Source organism: Cajanus cajan, chromosome 1, assembly GCF_000230855.2.
Source record: "Cajanus cajan strain Asha chromosome 1, NIPB_CcT2T_4, whole genome shotgun sequence".
Lineage (NCBI taxonomy): Eukaryota > Viridiplantae > Streptophyta > Magnoliopsida > Fabales > Fabaceae > Cajanus > Cajanus cajan.
This window is the reverse complement of record NC_138517.1, coordinates 89,235,886-89,258,131: the sequence shown is the minus strand read 5'-3', so window position 1 is coordinate 89,258,131 and position 22,246 is coordinate 89,235,886. Positions and strand designations below refer to the sequence as shown.

Sequence of the window (22,246 nt, the reverse complement as noted above, 5' to 3'; positions counted from 1 at the left end):
ATTACCTGATGTATAAGTATGACTGATATAAGCATCATCATATGGAATATGATAAGGGGCTTGCTGACTGTGCTGCGTGTAATCCTGTGTCCCACTTGGTTGTGGAGTTGCAAATGGAGATTGCCCAAATATAGCCATCATTTCTGACGAAATGAAAGGCTCGGGTGATGGTGCGGGCCTGTGCTCAGGTGATCCTGTGGGCGACTCCTCCAAACCAAGTGTTTGACAAATATCAGTCGTCGTCATCGGAACCGATGTCTCAAATCCTGGTGGGCGCGGTGGATGGTACCAATATGTGTTCTGGGAGACGGAAGGATAAGTGGAATCCTGTGAAGGAACGTAATAAATCCCTTCAGATCTGTCTGGCATCGCAGGGTATATGTGGTCCACAGCCTCAATTGGCGTTCTTCGTCGTCCTAATCCTGCTGCCTCCCTAGACGATTGAGGAACATTGAATGTCCCCATCTCATATGACTCCGAAGGGGGGGGTGCTTCCTCAGCTGCCTCAACGACACGGGCGACATAGTCATCAGATACGGATAAAAATCGTTTAGTTTGCTCTGTCACTGCCTCCAATGAAAAGTCATGACTGCCAACAGGGGAAGTCAAGTATGCCAGACATTCAACTACATCTCCCTACATATACAAAAAATGTCATTCGAACTTTATATTTAGACAAAATACTGTATTAAAATATAATTACCAAACGGCACATACCAGAACTGACTCTTTAACTTCATCTGGATCAACGTGCGGCTTCCCTTTCCTTCGGTACCATCTCATATATTCTGAATTCGGACCTAATAGTCCGACCTGTGGAGGCGTAGGTGTGAAGTGATATGCATATCGATGACCCCAATGCTGTAATGCTGGCATTAAAATTGTAGCCCAGTCATCGTCTACCTTGCCGCGTAGGGTCAACGCATGCACATTTGTAGGAGTCATTGGAGGATGTGGAATTGGTTGTTGGCAACCAAATTGTCTCATCACCCTATCTGGCTGATGCCATTCACAAATACACAAACAGAGTAAGGGAACTACAGAACCCCAAATCTGCATCCCCTGTGTGCAGTCAGCAGGCATCTGTTCAGCAGGGGGATATGGCTGCCAAATTATCTGTAAAATAAACCTTTTAATTAGAAAATTAAAATACAATTAATATTGATAAAGTTATATTTAAAACTACAAAACGTTAATTACTTACCGATTTCCTAGTAGTACGCTCAAAGTATTTGCGATAATATTTGATATCATCGCTCATACTTATTTTAGTCCCTGTGTTTGACCACCTGAAAAAACATATTGTAAATAATTAATTAATATTTTAAAAACTGATTAATTGTCAAAATATAAAGTTCCAAATTTGCTCGTACCTTAAACCAATTGGACTGGCTGGAGGAATAGGTGGAAATGGTGAAGACATAATGGTTGGGAATCGTTCCCATGCCCATAGCTGTAACAAAAGGGTAAATCCACCACAACTTGGGGTTTTGTAATCGGTTGAGGTGCATAAATTCCGATACAAATATCCAAGCACAGCTGCACCCCATGCATAAGTCCTAATAATATCTAAATCGCGCAGAAATAGCAACCATCGAAAGGACACATACGCTGAAGATCTATCAGGAAAAAGCAGTCCTCCTAGATAACGTAATATCCAGGCTCTAGCATAACGAGCCAAGACATCTACATCCTCTATGTCATCAGGAATGTCCCCAAACATTGCTGCCAACCAAGATAGCCTAACGCGATGTCCTTTTATTTCAGTCTGTGGTGGAACAACCCCTAACAGCTCCTGAGCTGCATAAAATCAAACAAAAGAATTAACTATTATTAATATTATATGAATATACTATAAATTTACGAATAATTTAAAGTCAACTTATAATTACCTATTTCCAATATATTTGGATCGCCTCGAGATACTATCGGTTCACCATCAACCGGTAGACCAACAAGCATGCCCACATCTTGAAGAGTAATTGTGCACTCTCCGAATGGCATGTGAAATGTATGTGTCTCTGGTCTCCAACGCTCTACCAAGGCTGTTAGCAAACCAGGACTCACTTTGATGTAACTCAAACGCGCGATCCAGCCGAAACCAGCTTGATCTAGCAACGGAATTATTTGTTGTGGAATTCCTGTAATTCCAGTACGAGATGGAGCAGCACGTCGTGCTACTAGTCTCCTGTCTTCATCTCTGTTCCAAACATGTTGCGACACATGCATATGTTGCAACGACAATAAATCATCGTCGACTGGTCCACATGTCACACGCATGCCCGTAGAAGATGATGATGATGATGCCATCTATAACAAAATGTAATCAAACTAATAATTTTAACACATATCATTTATTTTTTAAATTTCATTGACATTATTAAACCAAAATAATAAATAATAACACACTAACATCATATATAATTTTCAAATAAATGTCAATAATTAATCAATTAAACTAATAATTTCATAAAACCTATACCGACTACTTAATTTTAAAAGAAAAATAAATATTCAAACTAAAAATGATAAATACCTGGTAATATCTGAGATGACGAAATCCACCAATAAATTCAAATTAACTAACAATAATCTGAAAAAAATAAATAACATAACAGTTATAAAAAAGTATCTTCAAAAAGGTTCTTAAAGCAATTTAAAATATAAATATAAATAATTTTTATTTTTTACCATAAATAAATACAACACACAATTAAATTAAATTAATTTAAAATTTAAATAAACTTATTTTCTAATTAAATAAAATTAACACAGAATTAAATTAAATAAATTAACTTATGAATAAAAAATGAATCACACACAAATAAATTAAATCATTTTAAAAATTAAAATTAACTTTTTAATAAATATAAATTACACAGAAATAAATTATACCAATTTATATTTTAAATATATTTATTTACGAAAATAATTTAAATTAAACAGAAATAAATTTAAGCAATTTCAAATATAAATAAAATACTTATTTATTTAAATAAATAAAAATCACACAGAAATCATTTTATAATTTTAAAAATTAAATATATTAATTATTTTAATTAATATCAATTATACTGCAATAAATTAAATCAATTAACATAACACATAAATAAATTAATTAAATAACAGATAAATCAATTCACATAACAGATAATTAATTAATATAACTAATAATTAAATTTATTTTAATTAACTTAACAGATAAATCAAAAAATTGAACACATTGCATAAATAACACAGAAACAAAATAAAAAACTAAATTTTAATTAACAATTATTAAGTCAATATTTTTGAACTTCAAATATTCTATAGCGACTTTAAAATATTTATAAAAAAAACAACTTAAAAAAAAATTACCTCAAATGCAGAAACTCACGAGCACCAACAATCCAGCAATCCAAATCAACAATAATCTAATTAAAAAGTATAAATTATTATTAATCAAAACGTAATATAAATAAAATAAATTTTTAATAAAACAAAATTTAAAAAACTGAAGTAGAAAATAAACAAAAACTTACCCGGAGAAGGAGGACAAAACGAAGGTAAAAGTGGGGGAGGGGGGGGGGACCATCTGCATTTTATAAGGGTAAAAAATTAATTATCTTAACGGCAGCGCCACGTGTCAGCCTCTCATTGGCCAAATCTGCGGTGAAAATTTGAGGCGCTTTGAACCACAGCGCCTCAAACGCGCCCATGGCCACGTGTCACTACGTCATTGGTCAAAATTGCGGTAACAGGAGGCGCTATGAGCTGTAACGCCTAAGAGGCGCTGCAAGCCATAGCGCCTCATTTTATATTTATTTGTTTTTCCTTTTAAATTTTCATTCACGTTCTATTACTTATTTTTAATAACTAAAATTTGTATAAATGTCATTTTTTTTTTCTTTTCTATCAGACATTTTAAAAAAATTTTTTTTGCATATTATAAATTTATAAAATATTATAAACATTTACACAAAAAACGCCATTTGAGGCGCTATGAGCTGTAACGCCTAAGAGGCGCTGCAAGCCATAGCGCCTCATTTTATATTTATTTTTTTTTCCTTTTCAATTTTCATTCACGTTCTATTACTTATTTTTAATAACTAAAATTTGTATAAATGTCAATTTTTTTTTCTTTTCTATCAGACATTTAAATTTTTTTTTTTTTTGCATATTATAAATTTATAAAATGTTTTAAACATTTACACAAAAAACGCCATTTGAGGCGCTATGAGCTGTAACGCCAAAGAGGCGCTGCAAGCCATAGCGCCTCATGTTATATATATTTTTTTCCCTTTTAAATTTTCATTCACGTTCTAATGCCTATTTTTAAAAACTAAAATTTGTATAAATCTTTATTCTTTTTTGGTTTTTTATCAGACATTTTTTAAAATTTTTTTTTATCATTAAATAAATTTAAAAAATATTATAAAGTTAAAAAAAAATACTAGTTGAGGCGCTATGAGTCCTAACGCCTATGAGGCGCTGCCAGCCATAGCGTCTCATTTTTTTTTATTTATTTTTCCTTTTAAATTTTATTTCATTTTATATTACTGTATTTTTTTAACTTTATATTTTCTAAAATATCAGTTCTTTTTTCTCTTTTTTATCAGACTTTTTTAAACAAATTATTTTTTAATTTTTATATTTATAAAATACTAAGTATTTTTCTTAAATACGAGGCGCTGGAAGCCATAGCGCCTCATATTTTATATTTTTTTTTCGTTTTTAAGTTTATTTCATGTTATATACTTTATTTTTTCTGTTTATATTTTTTAAATTTTAAATTCTTTTTCTGTTTTTTATCAGACATTTTTATAAATTTTTTTTTTTAATATTTATAATAATTTTTTTTATTATATATTATTTATATAAAGGTTGTGTTATAGGCTACAACGGTTGTAATTTAAGCTAGGATGAGGCGCTATGGGCTATAGCGCCTCTTTAGAGGTCTCCAGCAGCTACAGCGACTCACATAATATGGCTTTCATGGCTTATATTCAAACTCAAAAAGTCCACGTGTCACGGGTGGCGCTATGACCCATAGCGACACCCCTTAAAAGTACCCCAAAGGTGTAATATGTTTCAAAACAACCCCATTTTGGTAATTAGTTTGTAAAACTACACCAAATTAGTCGTTTAGCCGGAAATATGAGTATTGAGTAAGTTAGGGAGGAAATAACTGGACTTGTGATTTGAAGTGGAGAAAAAGTTATGGGACAACAAGTCATGGGAAAGTAATACTCAACTTAGACGCAATAGAAAGTGAAGACTTGTGAACTACAATATACCAGTCTTAACCAGAGTTTAAGGTGCGTTTGATATACTTCCAGCACAAGAAGAATAATAAAAAGCAAATACTTAAGTTATAGAATAATAACTTATTACATGCAATGTATTTACATTTGTTTCATCCATATTTTCGTTTCCTTTCGACTGTCCTATGTTCTTTTTATCAAATAAGAAACAGTTATAGTTATACTACTTGAGAACTAATAGAATTGGTTTAATGATGAGACTTAAGACAATATACATAAGATTCTAAATTTAAATCTTGATATAATCATTGTAATTCTTATAAGTAAAAAATATTTATGCTATTTAATACTTTATTTTTTTCTTCCACAAATTAAGTTGTACAAAATTAACAAATTATAGATTTGAATGATATTGAGTTTAGATCTTTAAATGTGTACAAAATTAACAGGTTGAGATAGTATACTTGTATTATGTTTGTTCTAGGAAATATTTAAATGATATATTTAAGTCAAAGCATGACATTATGAATGTCTAAATCATATATTTAGATTCAAAATCATGACATAAATTTAAACTTCAGAGTTTTTTTAAGAAGGAGAAATAACAGTGAACTTACTGAATTGGTCTTTACAAGAGTAAAATAATATTTTTAATTATGATTTTATGTTTAAATTGAAAATCAAACTCCAATCTTTTATAAAATAAAAATACTAACCCAGTTGTATTAATAATCTTTAATATTTAAAGTTGAGATTTAAATGTATGAAAAGATTAATAGTGCATATTTTTGTGAAATACTATTCTCTTATATAAAAATAAATATCCACTCTTATTAATTGGTTACCACCTTTGCCGTAGGAATATCCATTTTTATCAAGTAGAATCAAAATTTTACATATAACAAAACTGACACACCTTACCGAATTAATTGAGCTGAATTTCTTACTATGTTACTTTCTTAAAATGTCTGAGATTTTTTTCATTTTTTTTAATGTTTATACTAAATCTGAATATATTACATTTATAGTTTCATTTTCTTTGAAAATAATTTGAAAAACCTTAAAAATATTTTTTTTCTATTTCTAAATTAAATTTAAATCATTTAATAAGATATCATACTTAAGAATAATCTTAAATCATAATTTATTTATTCATTGTAAATTTAAAATACAATTTACATATTAAGATATGTATTATTATAAATTTTAATTATACATCGCCTTTCTCCCTCAATCGCGAACGCAAAGACAGGGTTCGCCAGCACCAGCACCAGCGGCACCACCGTCACTTATCGGAATCCGCCACCGCCACCGCCTCAACGGAAGCCCTTAAGAAGGAACTATCTTATTGACTGTGCAATTCAAGCCTCTTTGACCCATTAATTGGTACTTTCTGCTGCAACCATACACCTTTATTTTGTATTGAAATCCGTTGTTATGTAGATGCTTTGCTTTAGTTCACGTTTTGTGCGATCATCTTGGTTCCCCAATGTGGCGAGACAGACAAAATTGTTTTTTTTTCTTTCTGCGTTTTAGGGATCCAACGTTAATGATAATTTGAGTGCTACTTTTTTTGCCCTAAACCCGCTTTGGGATTAGGAACTTCGAATTCAATTTGAAATGGAGAGGGTTTTTTTGTTTGCAGGGTTTTTCACTGAACAAGAACAAGCTGTTGAATAAAAAAGACTCAGGTGCTTGCGGTTGTAAACTTGCAATGTAACTAGAAGATTTTAGGCTGTTTGATTTGATTAATGCTTTGCATTGAGTTGGCCTTGGGAACTTAGCAATGTCTGTAATACGTGAAATCATACTTGTTTTTGGCCTTTTGCTTGCTTAGTTGGTTGCTTTCGTGTTTCCCCTTCCCAAGTCCCAATACAAAACTGCACAGCATCTTGGGTTGTTTCATTGCTTTTGTTATTCTAGTCATTCTATTAAAATCTCATTCCTGTTGTTCTCTCTTTTGGGTAATTTGGTCAGCCACTCAAATGGATTTGGAGACCGAAAACAGATTAGCTGCTCTGCTTATGAGGGAAGCAGCAGAATTACGGCGGCAGTCTGAAAGGGAAGGTGTTTTGGCTTATCTTCGTAAGCCTAATGTACGGCATCGGCCGAATTCACGCTTCCTCACTGCTACTGTACGTGGAGTACAACAAGGTTAGTTTTCATTCACTTGTTATAGATAGATCCATATTATCTTATGTTTTGTGACTGCTTTTGAGAAAGTTTTGTCATTTGTGTTGGGGTTAGGAAATAGTGTTTATATTACTGTTTCACTGTTTGATCTTTTCCTGATTGTGTTAATGGTCCTGTCTATGAATTGGTCTTTTCTTGTGAATGCTACGTGTACCAATGTGTTTGAAACAATTCTTATTCAACTTTTAATTTGAGCGGTGGGGGTGGTTAGGAAGTAGCAACAAGGGAAACAACTTACTGTTGCTAGTGGGTACTCATGGCTTATTTGGGAATTGGATATGCAGATATTTTAGAGATCTTTAGGGTTTGTCTGGAAGTTGAGTTTTGGAAGGAAAAAGGAAGGGAGTAAATTTTTTTATTTATAATAAATATTCTTTATTTTTCTAAAATACTATGAAGTCTTGTTTTATCGCTTTACGGCCACTGACCCTACTCTCCAGTGGTGCTTTGGTCAACCCACAGCCTTGTGACACTGTTTCTGGCCATGCTTCAGTTCACACAATGCATCACATAACAACTCTCCTTTGGTCCCTGTTCTGTTCACATCCTTACTAGTCACTGATCACATAGGTCACTTTTTTCTTTTTAAAAGCATCGCTTTGTTGTGTTTTCTCTGTTTTTTCTTTTCTTAATGTTTTTGTGTTATGAAGGTAGATAGCCTCACCTGTTGTGTTTTATATTTCCTGAGAAGTCTTTGTGTTTTGCTAAGGTCTCTGTGTTTTAAGAAGTCTCTGTTGTGATTTATTCTTTTGTGATTCTTGACTTCTGTTGTTTGCACATGTGGGTAATTTATTAATATTAAATATTTATATATGTGTAAAATAAACTTTTTAACTGCAATTATCTCTTCAGTATAGCAATCATCCTGCTATATGTTATCCCACTGTAGCAGTTTTAGGGTCATTTTCTTGGCACTAGTGTAACTAGGAACTTAAGATTGTGATCTAGTATGAAGGTTAGTGATGTTTTATATCACATTATAATATATCACGTAATACCAATTCTAGAGTATTTAGTCTCTGTTTCCTTTTCCTCCCTATATACCTGAAGTCCTATAATTTCAACAATTAGAAAATCATTGATTGACATTTTGATATAATACATGCACATCTATAACAATTACAAACTATGAAGTTGTTAAAATCCACTCTATACTTTGATATAATACATGCACATCTATACTTTGCATTTTTTTCCTCTAAAGTACATCCCCTTTGAAGAGTTAAATCCTTGTCAATGTGTGAAAAGGTCACATTACATTAAGAAACATTTTTTTTTTGTTTTTGCTGAACTATTCTTATTACTTAAAGAAACTATTGAATGCCTTGTAAATTTCCAAGATATTAAATGTTTTTACTTTTAGTTTAGTAGTTTCTATTCTAATTCCTTAATGTATCCTAAAGGAACACATTAGAAAAACCCTTTATATATAAATGAAGCTCATGACTACTTTACCCAAGTAGAATATTGAAATTTAACTTCATTTCCGAGTTTTGTGACAGGCAAATATCCCATTCTCCTCCGCCTCTGTTCGTGAATATTGTCCAACAAATATGATGTCTATATGTTTAGCTGATAGTTTATCTATATTAATTATATTGAATATCTTTTGATATTTTCTACCAGCAAATCGAGCTGTGGAAGTGAATGAGATGTGGCGGTTGTGGCAAAAAGAACTCGAACTAGATAAACGGGTTAAAGAGAAGTCAATAGATAAAAGCAGTAGGGACAGAAGCCATAGAAATGAAAACCCATCAAGAGGCACAGGAAGACATGCTGGTAGTAGCACTAGAACCTCTGATTCGTGCTCAAGTAAAAGAGAATATGAGGTGGATAAACGGGTTAAAGACACATCAAAGGATAAAAGCAATGGTGACAGAAGCCATAGGGCTGGTAACTCATCAAGAAGCCCGGGAAGGCATGCTGTAGTGGTGGATAAAAGCAGCAGTGCCTATACTTCATGCTCGAGTGAAAGAGAATATGAGCATGGTGTGGAAGGTTTAAAGGATGAAGAGCTTGAGGAGTTTCTACACTCAAGGTATAATATCTCTCTTATCATTACGCTCTTTGTTGTTTTATGTGCATGCATACCTTCTTATAGTGTCTCTCTAGCTCTCTAATTGTTTTAAAACAAGAAAATCAATTTTGGTGCAGGACCAAGCGAGGCAGAGGTGCTGTTGGTCCAAGGATGGATGAGACTGGACCTTACCTTCCTCATTCAGATGGAGAGCCTAGTACTAGTCCTGTAAGGGAACGTCATATTATTTACGGTCCAGAGAGGCCTCTGTCATTGAGATCAAATGATTCTTCTTCTGAGGAGGAGCTTCATGAAGAAAGGCGGAAAAAGAGTAAAAAGTCTCACTCTAGAAGCTCGGACAAAGATAATTCTAAGAAGCGCAGGTCGAAAGATAAATCCAAGCATAAGAAAAAGAAAAGGGAGGAGAAAAAAAGTAAACATCATCACTGAGGCTTTTCTGTAACATGATATTCTCAGATGAAGGTTATAACCAGTGGTTACAGGCAAATTGGATGAAACTCATGTTTGTACTCTGCACAGATAATTTTCTGTAACATCAAAGGCGAGATATCAATTTCTGTTCTTATGGTCATTGGATGCAAAAACAAATATTAATATTCAATTGACTTGTATCATTGGGAGAACATCTGTATGGTATGCCTATGGCAGTAGAAGCCCCTGATATTAATATTTGCCCAACTTATCATCTCAATATTTAAGCTGATTATTTGCCCACTTAAAATTTACTTGAACAACTATCCAATACTTGAAGCATCAGCTAAGGGTTTAGTCATTTGCACTTGATTGGATTTCTTAATCTTTACTATCAATTGCTTACCTTGAGTTTTTACCCTCATTAACTTGTTTTGACTTTTGAGCAATATCAAGGAGATTTTCTTCTCCCATATCTTATTATCTTCCCCTCTTCACCCACTTTATAATTACAGCACCATCCACTTCAACTTTGGCATATCTTATCTCCATTCCATCACGAGTCATGGGATTTTCCCACATTGACAAACCAAAATCTATGTAGCATGTAAAAAATTCAATGTTGGCACATTTGTTTAACCGTATTGGTAGTGGCAACGGTAGATAACGCACAACTATATTCAAAAGTCCTACGAGGCTATCCGAGACCTGACAAAATGGCCTCCATTGTTGATGGACATATCGAGGTTTAGCCGGTGTTTGATTAGGCCTTTCAATACCAATTTACCAATAGATTATTTGCTAATATTAATTACTTAAATGATAGTAGTAAATAGCATAGTTAAGGGGCCGCATATGCAGAGATTATACTCCAATCGCTTGCAACAATATACATTGTCTCTGTTTTAGCCTTTAGGGAATATAATCTGGACTTCTGGTATATAATCTGGACCAATTTTACTTAATTGACTCAAACAAAAGGTTGGAAAAATTAAAATCAGTCCAAATTAAAGGAACAAAGATTCCAAATAAAAGAAAGCTTAGAAAATGAAAAAGAATAATAATAATAATAATAATAATACAAACATGCTAGTTTAATTCAGAGTGCATACCAAAAATCAACGCATCGGTAATTTCATTATGAATAAAAAAGTTTTATATTGTCCTCTAATATTTATTGTCTTATCATTTGTGATTTTTTCATAAACCAGATGAAATAATTCTCTTCGTGTTGATTAAGACTACTAATTGTATATTTATATATTTAGGATTTAAATTCAAGACTATTGATTAAGTCTCCACTAGTTAATCTAGTTAATCCATGTATTCAGTTGTTGAATTAGTGTATAACCTATAAAATATTTAATTTCATAAATCATGAGTTATCTTAACGTTTCTTTGTATAATATAAACTCTCTTAAACATGTACACGAGTCGTGTATAGAGTTGCATACACAATACATACAAGCAGCCTATCACATTCAAGATCCCAAACAGCTACTCTGGTTATCTAATCTAATCATCTATGAATCTAAACACCATCACAAGTACATGAAAGATAATTGTCACGAGTGTTCAAAATGATGATCCGTCTCATCAAAGATCTCCCCCTGCACGGAAATATTGATGTCAACACAAGATTTCTAGAGCAAATAAAATTGTTCATAATGTGACCTTAATTTAGTACCTGTAGAAGCTCTTCAATGACATCTTCCATAGTAATTATGCCAACAGCTTCTTCTTTTTCGGGCAGCTTTGGAATTGAATTTTCATCTATTTCCAAAATATCAGAGTACATATTCTTTGACCATTTTCTGCTCTGAGAACCACCCCTCTTACAGTTATTTGCGTTTTGAAAACTTTTCCATAAATGGAATGACATCTTGGTTTTCAATTTTTCCTGTCGGGGTGTGTTCTCACCATCAATATCCACCTTCACATCTCTTGCTGACTCTATTTCGCATGCATTATTATATGAGACATGGAGCGGTATTTTGATGTGAAAGAAGTTTTCAGTTTTAAAGAGAATCTAAATAAAATGTCAGCATAGTTTAACTTGATTATAGCATGTGCTTACCATAGGAATTATTGTTGGAAGATTGCTGCCCTGTCTTGTCACAATGTCTGATAACAACAGCCATGTGGCTATGGCCCTTCTGAAACTCATTCAAAATATCGTACAGTGGCATCGTTTCTGGTACCCTGTTAAGTGTTAACATATGTAATTTTTAGATATGAATGTATGCTAATACAATACCATTAATTTCGCTGGTTATATTATACTGTATCGTCCATAACATAAAACTTGGGAAACATACAATACCTTGGAATTCTGCGTATGGTCACACTTTTCACGGGTGCTTCATTCTCTAGGTCAATTGTCAATAAATTCTTGACCTGAAAATAAGGAGTGTAAATGCTTAATTACCAATCTCACTCTACAAAATTTACTGATATATGTGTTTAACATTAGCAGCAGAATTTCAGATGAACCGTATAGAAAAACTAGAGAACCAACCTCACTGAAAATCAATCCTTTTGACAAGATACCTATTAATAATATTACAGTTAGGTAAACTAAGTCTTATTAGCCAGCAAAGTTAATTAGAACACTGATGCTTTTGAGCTCTCTTTATATTCATCAAAGAAAGGGCTTATTGAATTGGAATTCAACTTCCACAAGAATGGGTGTGTCATAAAGACTTTGATTTATGTCAAGCATCAAACCTCCGAAAGTTTAAGATAAAATAGTTTAGGTGGATGCTCATAGATATCTTTTTATGTAACATTACGTATTTAAGTATTCGTTGAACTTGGTATGACTGCAAGTAATGGCAATGCCATATGTCAAGGCTGAATTTCAATTTAAGTTTCCTGATATATTAACTAAATTTGTGAAAAATGATGCCAGAGGGTAAGTGAAGTTCTAGCTCGATAGTTTTGGTCAAACAGATAAACACAATTAACATCTGTAATAAACTAATAATCCTCTTGGGAAGAAAGTTGACAAGTTGGATCTCAATCAAAGAAATTGATGTAAAACTGTATGTGGTTTTATGTTTTCACACAATGGAAGATGTCTTTTAAAGATTCAAGCATTAAAGAAAAATAACACTGTATACCAGGATAAGTCCAATAATATTTGAAGACTGATCATGATAGACAGGGACTCTGCTATGCCCATTCTTCAATATTAGGTTCATCAGATCCCTGCTTAACAGAAAGTAGAAGTCCTTGATGACAGAAAATTGTATAAAATACAAAAGCTAGCTCACATTAATAATTTTGTGAGACACCTTACGTCCTTACCTATCAAGCTTTGAATTAATATCAATACAAAATGTTTCGGTTATGTGAGTCATGGCATCACTGGCTATTTTCTCAGCAAGTTCCAATGCTCCAGCAATGATTGTTGTTTCATGATGTGTCAGTTCCCCACCTTTTCCAGCCTAACACAATACTTCATTAGCAGGGTCAACCCAAAGGTAAGGTTACTAAAACTTAGGTTTTAGGCTCACGAACAAAAAATTATTTATTATTAGTTTTATAAATTAGAAAGGTTATATATATATATATATATATATATATATATATATATTAACAAAATGGCCTCATATGTTAGTAAAGAAAATTTAACATATATCTTTCTTATTTAAAGAAAAAAAAACTCTAAATTTATTTTAGGTCTCACTTATCGTTGGATTAAATCCTTAGTGCACGACATAAGGAAGCATTAGTGTGCAAAGGAAGTCTAAATAAAATAACCGTTGGTGACATTATTCACATTGGAAAAGAAAAGCTCGTGAACTGAAGCATACTGATGAAATAAATTAAAAGCACTGAAAACAAGTCTTCAATTTCAAGAGTAAATGAACAGACAAACTCATGAATTATAGATTCATGCCTTTGTTTCAATCCAAAGAATCATGTAGCTCTGATACAGACCTCATGGCCATGCAGGTTTACAAGTGTTTTCAACTCAGCTCGGTGGAAAAGGGCTTCATGTCGATGCCCTAGCAAAAAGTCCAACAGCTGGAATACCAAATAAAGGTATAAAAAGTCAAGAAGGAAAAGAAAATCAAGGAATAACAAATTAAATTTGGTCCAGGTTACTCAAGTAAAACTAAAAAAGCATGAATAAATATTTGACTTAATGTATGTCACCTTACTAATTGGATAAGCAACAGGAAAACAGATCCATACAAGAACACGGACAACTGGAGCCACTGTTGCACCAATTGCTAAACCATGCCGAGAACAAATTGACTGGGGTATAATCTTCACAAAAAAGTAAACAGATGTCAGAGAAGCCGAGTAGCTGAATGCCAAGATATTGCTGTGAAGTATTAAGTAAACGTGTGCTATACAAAAGCAATCCAACAGGGTTAGGACTCGGGAGTTAGGACCTTCATCACTACTAAATGTATCATTACAAAGTTTGGAAAACAAAGAATAGCAAGTAGCAAGTCTGATTTACTAACATTAACTACTACTCTCGATCTGAATTATTTTTACTGATGAATGAATCATGGTTGAAGATTGGTTTCTGACTTCCCCAATCACATTGTGTCAAAATGGCCATGGTGTCCTCAGTTTTTAACCTGTGATATGTTACATATGTATGCATTGCATCTGATAACATATTTATAAGAAAAAGGAAAAACAACTTTCTCACCTCACCAAACAGAAGAATTAATGTCACCGATATTAGGATGGCACCCCACCAAACGACCAGACTATCAAGGAAAACTGGAAGTGCCTGATAAAAACCACACCATTAGTGCATTATCCGATTTTAGCCGGATATTTCGGTATATCCGGTGATGAAGTACACATTAATACATGATTTCAGTTGTACCTCCATGGCTATTGCATTGCAAATTAGGAGGGTGCAAAGCAATAAATGTTGATTTCTGACAACAGGCAATATCTTCGCTGTAATGACAAAAAAAAAAAAAAAAACAAGTTCAGACAACCGGAGATTCAATAACTGTATTAAAGATAAGATAACTCATATCTCAAATATATGTCTGAGGTCCGATTTATTCAGATAAAATACAAGTCGTTTGATCATTATATACTGATTCAGAATTGCTGAATGTATGGAAAAGTGACAGCACGGAATCCTTGTTTCCTATGGTAAAAATCAAAATAGGTTAGAATGCTCTCAACTCTAAGTCTCTAAGTTCAATACATGACTTAAACTTCTAATTTGTAAACAACCATAGCGAAGTTCATTTTATATTCTTATTTTCTTCATTTGTAAGTATTCATCGAGAAACTTATCTAAAGAGAACGTTGAATGCTTTCAAACCTAAGCTCAATGCATGACTTATAGTTTCTTTGGATAAATTTCTTCATAATCATTCATATAGAAGAGGAAAATAGGTAGGAAAAAATAAAATAAGTTTTTTCATAAACCAAAATTAACTTATACATAAACTAATTTATAAAAATTCTCTTATATAAACTTTTTCAAAAACTTATTTACCACTCATCATAACCTAATTTATACATAATCTAATTTTAGCTTATAAGTTACTTCCTACTTTCTGCAGAGAAAATTTATTCAAACACACTTTTAAAGTTGTAAAGAAGTTAGAGAGGAAGTGATATGAAAATTACAAGCATGATGACGATCTCTAGGAGTGCCAGACTTAGCGAGGACCTCAAGATCAACGAGACTCAATGACATGAGTCCTAAAGTGAGTCCTGACATGAAACCAGCGAACATAACAAGCACCTGAATTATCAGTATGCGTTTCCAAAACTCCACATTACAACATTCATACTTCACAGCCATTCAAACCACTCCTCAGTATTGTTGTTTGTTGTTGCCAAATGTGTGCATCGATAATGTAGCTAAATCGAAGGGAAGAGTAGGGTGTAGGGACCCACACCCACCTAAGGAACCTATCAATATCATGTGTTTTTTGGTTAATGCTGATGCAAGTACAACAATTGCTCTCTCGAATCGCATTTCTTGATTCTTATTCTGTTTCCCTTCGGTTAAATATATGAATGTTATCGCGCGCACCAATACTTGTTCAAACTCCAAAGACGCTACGTGTTTTTCTAAGAAAGAGGCATGTTTTGTTTTTTTCTACGTCTTTCTTGATTCTGGGCCTATGTTGTCCGTGTCCTGCTGTTGTTGGGCTTATGGGCCTTCTACCTTTGTTCCTTCGCAATATGAGTATATGACTTTATTTTATCTTTCTCAAAAATAATAAATGAATCTTTTTATTATAAATAAGTTAATTTATTTTTCGATCGATACAAATTAATATAATATAATTTTTCACAAACACATTATAATATAAATATTATATTCAGTCAATATCTTGGTATTTAATGTAATAACAAGTTACAAGTAATTGAAAACATCATTTTCCGCAAAATGCCGTGATGTAAGAGGCCCTTACTAACAAAAATAAAAGGAGAAAACAAATGCAATAAAGTCAACATAACCATAATTATATCTTCAATTATTATGGAGAATGTGCCCATATGTTTTATCCATACGCAATCAATTCAAGCACCCTATGTATGTATATACGTAAATGTCGGTCCATACTGCATGGTTGGCAATGGCGTGCTCCACTGCCTTATTACAACAAAATACTGATGTTGATGTACATAACATAAGCAAAATAAAGAAAAATAAAATTTGATGGGAACGTATTAACAAAATTAGATCCTCCCATGGATAGTGGGTTTGTCACGTTCCAATCCCTCTACAGTTATCTATATAATTATGTATCTACCAATCTAAACACCAAGATAATTTGTGGAAGACTAATTGGTGAGGTGCATGATATATCATGAGTGTTCAAAATGATAATCCGTCTCATCAAAGATCTCCTCCTGCACAGAAATATTGATGTGAATACAAGATTTCAAAATCAAATAACATTGTTCATAATGATGACCTTAATCTGTAGTACCTGTAGAAGCTCTTCGATAACATCTTCCATCGTAATTATTCCAACAGCTTCTTCTTTTTCGGGCAGCATTGGAAGTGAATTAAAATCTATTTCCAAAATATCTGAGTCCATATTTCTTGACCATTTTCTGCTCCTGGAACTACCCCTGTTGGAATTATTTGTGTTTGGAAAGCTTTTCCACTTTTGGAGTGACCTCTTAGTTTTCAACTTATTCTCTTGGGGAGTCTTCTCCCCATCAATATCCAACTTCACATCTCTCACTGGGTCCATTTCACAGGCATTAGAATAGAGAGACAGGGAGCACTTAATTTGATTTTAGCATATGCTTACCATCGGCATTATCGTTGGAAGATTGCTGCCCTGTCTTGTCACAGTGTCTCACAACAACAGCCATGTGGCTGTGGCCCTTCTGGAACTCATTCAAAATATCATAAAGTGGCATAGTTTCTGGAACCCTGTTAATATATGTAGTTTTTAGACAAGAATCTATGCTAATATAATGACATTAATTTCAGTGGTTATATTATACTATATCATCCATAACATAAAACTAGAAGTGTGAAGAAAAAAAATCAAATGGATCTGAATTGGTAAAAGCCCATACGATTCAAATTATTAAATTTCATCTATTTTGAAAAGATAAAAAAAAAGTGATTTACTTTGTAAAAATGATTTGGTTAATCAATGTGTTTTCACATAGTGTTTCAGTTGGGTTCAATTTTATGAAAATCGATCTATACATAAATAAAAATTGAATAATCAAATTACATCCAATCCATTCAATTTTTAAAAAAATTCAATCCATGTTTTTTTATAAAAAAAATGAACCAATTCTCTTTATAAAAGTGATTTGGTTAAACAAAATCGGTTTGATTTGATTTGATTTAGATTTTTTAAAATCCAATTCATGAAAAACCCTTCATAAAACTCGCAAAAATAAGCAAATTACCTTGGAATTCTGCGTATGGTCACAGTTTTCACAGGTACTTCTTCTTCTGGGTCAATTGTCAATAAATTCTTGACCTGAAAGCATGAAGTTTGCATGCTTAAAGTTAAAGCACATGTAATGTACAATCATATGCAGAAAAACAAATGATATAGAGTAAGCGCTAGAAAAATATGTAGATCAAAGGAAAAGGAAATAAAAATTAAAAACTTAGTATGACTCCCAAGTAATGGTAAAATGTCACATGTCAAAACCTAGCAACATAGTTTCGGTCAAACAAACAAAATTATTAACATCAGTAATAATCTTCTACGAAAGAAAGTAACATATGGCACTCAAAGAAATTGGTGTAGAACTCTGGTTTTACAAGTTTTCACATAAAGGAAAATGACTGTTTAATATTGGTATAGATTACAAATATTCTGCACCTAAAACAATCCTAACCAGATAGAACCATTATGAACTGTTGGATATAATATATTAATATTGAAGGATTAAAGAAAAATAACAGATTGTAGACGTACCAGGATAAGTCCAATAATATTTGTAGGCTGCTCGTAATAGACAGGGACTCTGCTATGCCCTTTCTCCAATATTAGATTCATCAACTCCCTGCTTAATAATAACCACTCAATTTGATGACAAAATGTTGTACAAAGTACAAAAGCTAGTTTGCGTTATGTAGTTTTTTGAATTACATTGAATCCTTAATTACCTATCAAGCTTTGAATTAACATCAATAGAAAATATTTCAGTAATGGGAGTCATGGCATCACTTGCTGTCTTCTCGGTGAGTTCAAGTGCTCCAGCAATGATTGTAGTTTCATCATGTGTCAATTCTCCACCTTTTCCAGCCTAATATAACACAATTCATCATGAAACAGAAACAACGTAAGGAAGCAAGAGTGTCCAAGTGAAGGAATCTAAATAAATAACCATATCAGAAAACAAGTCTTTTTGTTATCGATATAAAGTAATTTTATACTGATATCCAGTTACAAACTACTGCAAATGATAAGTTCAATAATTACCTTAAAAATTATAAAAATGATGACTTTTTATCAGTTGACAGCGTATTTTTTTTTAATTTTTTATATTATAGTACATAACCATTAAACCCAACGAATAAACATATTTAAAAAGTCTAGATCTATGCCTTTGTTTCAATCCAAAACATCATATAGATCTCATACAAACCTCATTGCCATGCAGATTTACGAGTGTTTTCAACTCAGCTCTGCGGAAAAGGGCTGCATGTCGATGCCCCAGCAAATAGTCCAATAACTGGAACACCAATAAATGCAACAAAAAAAAAAAAAAAAAAAAAACAGCAAGAAGGAAAAGAAAACGAGTATTAATGAATTAAATTGGGTCCATGTTTACTCAAATAAAACTAAAAAACTATATTAACAAAACTTCTGTTTATTGTGTCACCTTGCTAATTGGATAAGCAACAGGAAAACATATCCATACAAGAACACGGACAACTGGAGCCACTGTTGCCCCAATTGCTAAACCATAGCGAGAACAAATTGATTGGGGTATAATCTTCACAAAAAAAAGTAAACAGATATCAGAAAAATTTTGCACTGCAAGTGCAAGCAGAGTAACCAATTGCAAAGATATTCATTTGTTTTTAACTTGTGATATACATGTATTTATTCAACGTACAAGGAAAAAAAAGAAGTGACTCACCTCACCAAACAGAAGAATTAATGTTACTGAAATGAGGACAGCACCCCACGCAACAACAAGACTATCAAGAAAGATAGGAAGTGCCTGACATAAGCAATAATCATATCTAATATTTGGTATAAAGTATAATCATTTGATTAAATACACACTAATAATTTTAGTTGTACCTCCATGGCTGCAGCATTGCAAATTAGAAGGGTGCAGAGCAACAAATGTTGATTTCTGACAACCGGCAATATCTTCGCTGTAATGACAAAAAATAAGTTCAAACAACTTGAGATTCAATAACTGTATAACATGTATTTTAATTTTATTCCTATTTCTGCAGTGACAATGCTCTCTCAGTCTCATATTAGGAATAACACACTGTATAAGAGCAGCTCACAACTTAAGTCTTATTTGAATCAAGTTATTAAAAGTAATTTATGTATAAGCCAATTTATAGAATCTTTCTTGTTTAACTTCTCTAAAAACTGATTTAACTAATGCTTTTTAACTTGTAGGAGAAATTTAATTCAGGTTATTTTCTTACAAAATATGATTGAGTGCCCTTAATTTATGCTGTTTGATTTCTTTCTCACTTTTTACTTTCCAAAACTGTTACTTTAAAAGAATTAAACACTACTAAATAATCAATTGTTCATTTATAATCTATTAAAGTTTTTTGAAAATTGTTTCCAAAACAAGTGTTTAAAAAAAAAGACACCGAAAGAACTGAGATTCTTATTTCCTTTTCTGTTTTGTGGTCCTAAAATCAATGGTACGGATCGTGGGAACCTGGTCCAGATATGCCTGTGATAGGTTTGTACTTTGTAGAGATTTATTCATGATGTCAAAAACTAAATACTGAGGTAGGTGAAACTAAAAGAAAGCTAACTAAAGCGACCTTAATTCAGTTCAGAATTCAAAAAGAAACTGCTACATAAATAATTAGCATATTTTTCCCATGAAAAAAGTAACTCAGGTAAAACTAAGGTAGAATCAGAATGCTTAACTCTAACCTTAGTAGATGTTTCAAACTTCTTAAACAAAAATCTGAGGACCTTATGTTACATTATGATAGATTCACCAAGACATGAAGAGAAATTACCAGCATGCTTGCGATCCTGACGGGTGCCAGACTTAGCTAGAACCTCAAGATCAACAAGACTCAAGGACATGAGTCCTAAAGTGAGCCCTGACATCAATCCAGCAAACAACACAAGCAGCAAAATTATAAGTAAACGAATGAAAAACTGAGTTTCACAACACTCATACTCCACCGCCATGTCTTCCACTCGTACGTTGCTGTGGTTGATCAATGTTCTTGTTTTTCAATCCTATAGCTAGAGGCACCGGAGGTCCAAGACATCCATTGCTAGAAAGGGTATACGAAATATGTTGAAAAGATGTTTTTTTATTTAATAAATGGAATTTGATAGAAGGAGGAGGAGTGTTCGGTTTGTTTAAGAGTGGCTATTCCTGAATGAAGACAACGTTGGCAAATCTATGGTATAACAATAACAAGTTTCTATTTGTTTAGGTCGGTGAGAGATGATCGTCATCGATAATATAGCTTGGGCTTGCGAAGAGAGGGAGGGACCCACCACAACTTGGTCCTTTAGTAAAGGTGCCATGTGTTTTTGCGTCGGATAATGCCCTTTACTACTCATGCAACTACGATAACTGTTCTTCATTCTGATTCTTATTCTGTTCCCTTTTGGTAAATAAATGTTCCTCATCCTCGTGCCACTACTTGTTGGAGAAAAGATAAAAGAGAACCACAGAACAGGAAGGAAGTAGATATAAGTAGATCAATGTTCTCCTACGGTATAACGGCTATCTTATACTCTAGAAACTATAACCAGTCTCAATTTCATTGCAGTACAATTTTATCGTAGCCTTGTAAAAACTGGAGTTAAGCACTTATATATTGTCATCGTAAAAGTTTTACTGACAATGAATCATATTTTTTAATGGTATTATGTCAGTTACTTATTTAATAAAATAAAAATAATTTAAAATATATGATTGATTGCTAGTTTAAAAAATTTTACGCTGACAGTATATAGATGATTAACTTTAAAAACTGTTTATAATAATAATAATTACATAAATTTTAAATAACTCAAATATTAGGAAACATGACTTGCTTACCTGAATCAGACGGGATACAAGGGGGATTAAAATAGAAAAATAGTTTTACCAATCTTTTTTTTATTTTAACACAAATGTTTTTATCAATCAGGGTTCTTAATAAAGAAAAAAAAAATCAGATGATATTCTAAAATGGTCAAATTTGTACTGGGGAAGTTGACTTTAATTACAGAAAACAATCTCCAATACATATTTACAGTTTTCCTAAATATAAATTATTATAAGACTGAAAAGATATTTAGAAACTGAGATACAAACAAAAACGCTCTCGTGATATTTTTTTTAAAATTTTTTCTTTGCTAATTGAAATTTTAAATCAATATTTGATGATGAAACAGTTTGATTTTATTTTATTTTATAAGTATTACTGAACTATCTAACGATTAAAGTGTCTAAAATTCACGACTCGTTATTATTATTATTATTACATTGCAATCGATCAATAATTGTCAGATACTTCAATCAATCATAGATTGACTTATTCTCTTGTCTAACTCTGATATGCGAATATATATATATTACTTTTATAAACAGATAAAAAAAATATTTTACTTTATAATAACTATTTAAGAATAATTTTAATTGATGGATAATATATATTCTGCAGCATAAAAAACTTTATATGGGCAAACTTATAATT

At 32.4% G+C, this 22,246-nt stretch overlaps 4 protein-coding genes across 6 annotated transcripts; 1 reads left to right on the top strand and 3 right to left on the bottom strand.

Moving 5' to 3' along the window:
• Positions 1 to 500: 500 nt before the first annotated feature.
• LOC145953313 (serine/threonine-protein phosphatase 7 long form homolog) lies at positions 501 to 4,101 on the bottom strand. The gene is made up of 5 exons (XM_083067256.1): positions 3,358 to 4,101; positions 2,537 to 2,593; positions 1,374 to 2,310; positions 1,205 to 1,289; positions 501 to 1,116 (listed from the first exon to the last, which is right to left on the bottom strand). Exons 3-5 carry the CDS (start codon positions 1,721 to 1,723, stop codon positions 700 to 702), a joined length of 852 nt encoding a protein of 283 aa, XP_082923382.1. The 5' UTR covers positions 1,724 to 2,310; positions 2,537 to 2,593; positions 3,358 to 4,101; the 3' UTR covers positions 501 to 699.
• Positions 4,102 to 6,457: 2,356 nt separating this feature from the next.
• Positions 6,458 to 10,195, top strand: LOC109814074 (G patch domain protein). Of its 2 annotated transcripts, XM_020378414.3 has the most exons (5): positions 6,458 to 6,629; positions 6,889 to 6,934; positions 7,221 to 7,397; positions 9,063 to 9,474; positions 9,591 to 10,195. In XM_020378414.3, exons 3-5 carry the CDS (start codon positions 7,229 to 7,231, stop codon positions 9,901 to 9,903), a joined length of 894 nt encoding a protein of 297 aa, XP_020234003.2. In that variant the 5' UTR covers positions 6,458 to 6,629; positions 6,889 to 6,934; positions 7,221 to 7,228; the 3' UTR covers positions 9,904 to 10,195. The 2 variants fall into 2 exon arrangements, with proteins under 2 accessions (XP_020234003.2, XP_020234004.2); XM_020378415.3 differs by lacking the exon at positions 6,889 to 6,934.
• Positions 10,196 to 10,931: 736 nt separating this feature from the next.
• On the bottom strand, positions 10,932 to 16,207 carry LOC109814098 (DUF21 domain-containing protein At2g14520-like). The gene is made up of 11 exons (XM_020378446.3): positions 15,511 to 16,207; positions 14,744 to 14,820; positions 14,561 to 14,644; positions 14,050 to 14,163; positions 13,831 to 13,917; positions 13,195 to 13,334; positions 13,008 to 13,095; positions 12,209 to 12,282; positions 11,963 to 12,087; positions 11,573 to 11,838; positions 10,932 to 11,495 (listed from the first exon to the last, which is right to left on the bottom strand). Exons 1-11 carry the CDS (start codon positions 15,686 to 15,688, stop codon positions 11,451 to 11,453), a joined length of 1,278 nt encoding a protein of 425 aa, XP_020234035.2. The 5' UTR covers positions 15,689 to 16,207; the 3' UTR covers positions 10,932 to 11,450.
• A 131-nt stretch (positions 16,208 to 16,338) lies between these two features.
• On the bottom strand, positions 16,339 to 21,061 carry LOC109814078 (DUF21 domain-containing protein At2g14520). Of its 2 annotated transcripts, none has more exons than XM_020378419.3 (11): positions 20,561 to 21,061; positions 19,638 to 19,714; positions 19,471 to 19,554; positions 19,210 to 19,323; positions 18,973 to 19,059; positions 18,491 to 18,630; positions 18,300 to 18,387; positions 17,779 to 17,852; positions 17,160 to 17,284; positions 16,830 to 17,089; positions 16,339 to 16,749 (listed from the first exon to the last, which is right to left on the bottom strand). In XM_020378419.3, exons 1-11 carry the CDS (start codon positions 20,736 to 20,738, stop codon positions 16,705 to 16,707), a joined length of 1,272 nt encoding a protein of 423 aa, XP_020234008.1. In that variant the 5' UTR covers positions 20,739 to 21,061; the 3' UTR covers positions 16,339 to 16,704. The 2 variants fall into 2 exon arrangements, with proteins under 2 accessions (XP_020234008.1, XP_029130336.1); XM_029274503.2 differs by having other exon boundaries at positions 19,471 to 19,531; positions 20,561 to 20,703.
• Between the last annotated feature and the right edge of the window lie 1,185 nt (positions 21,062 to 22,246).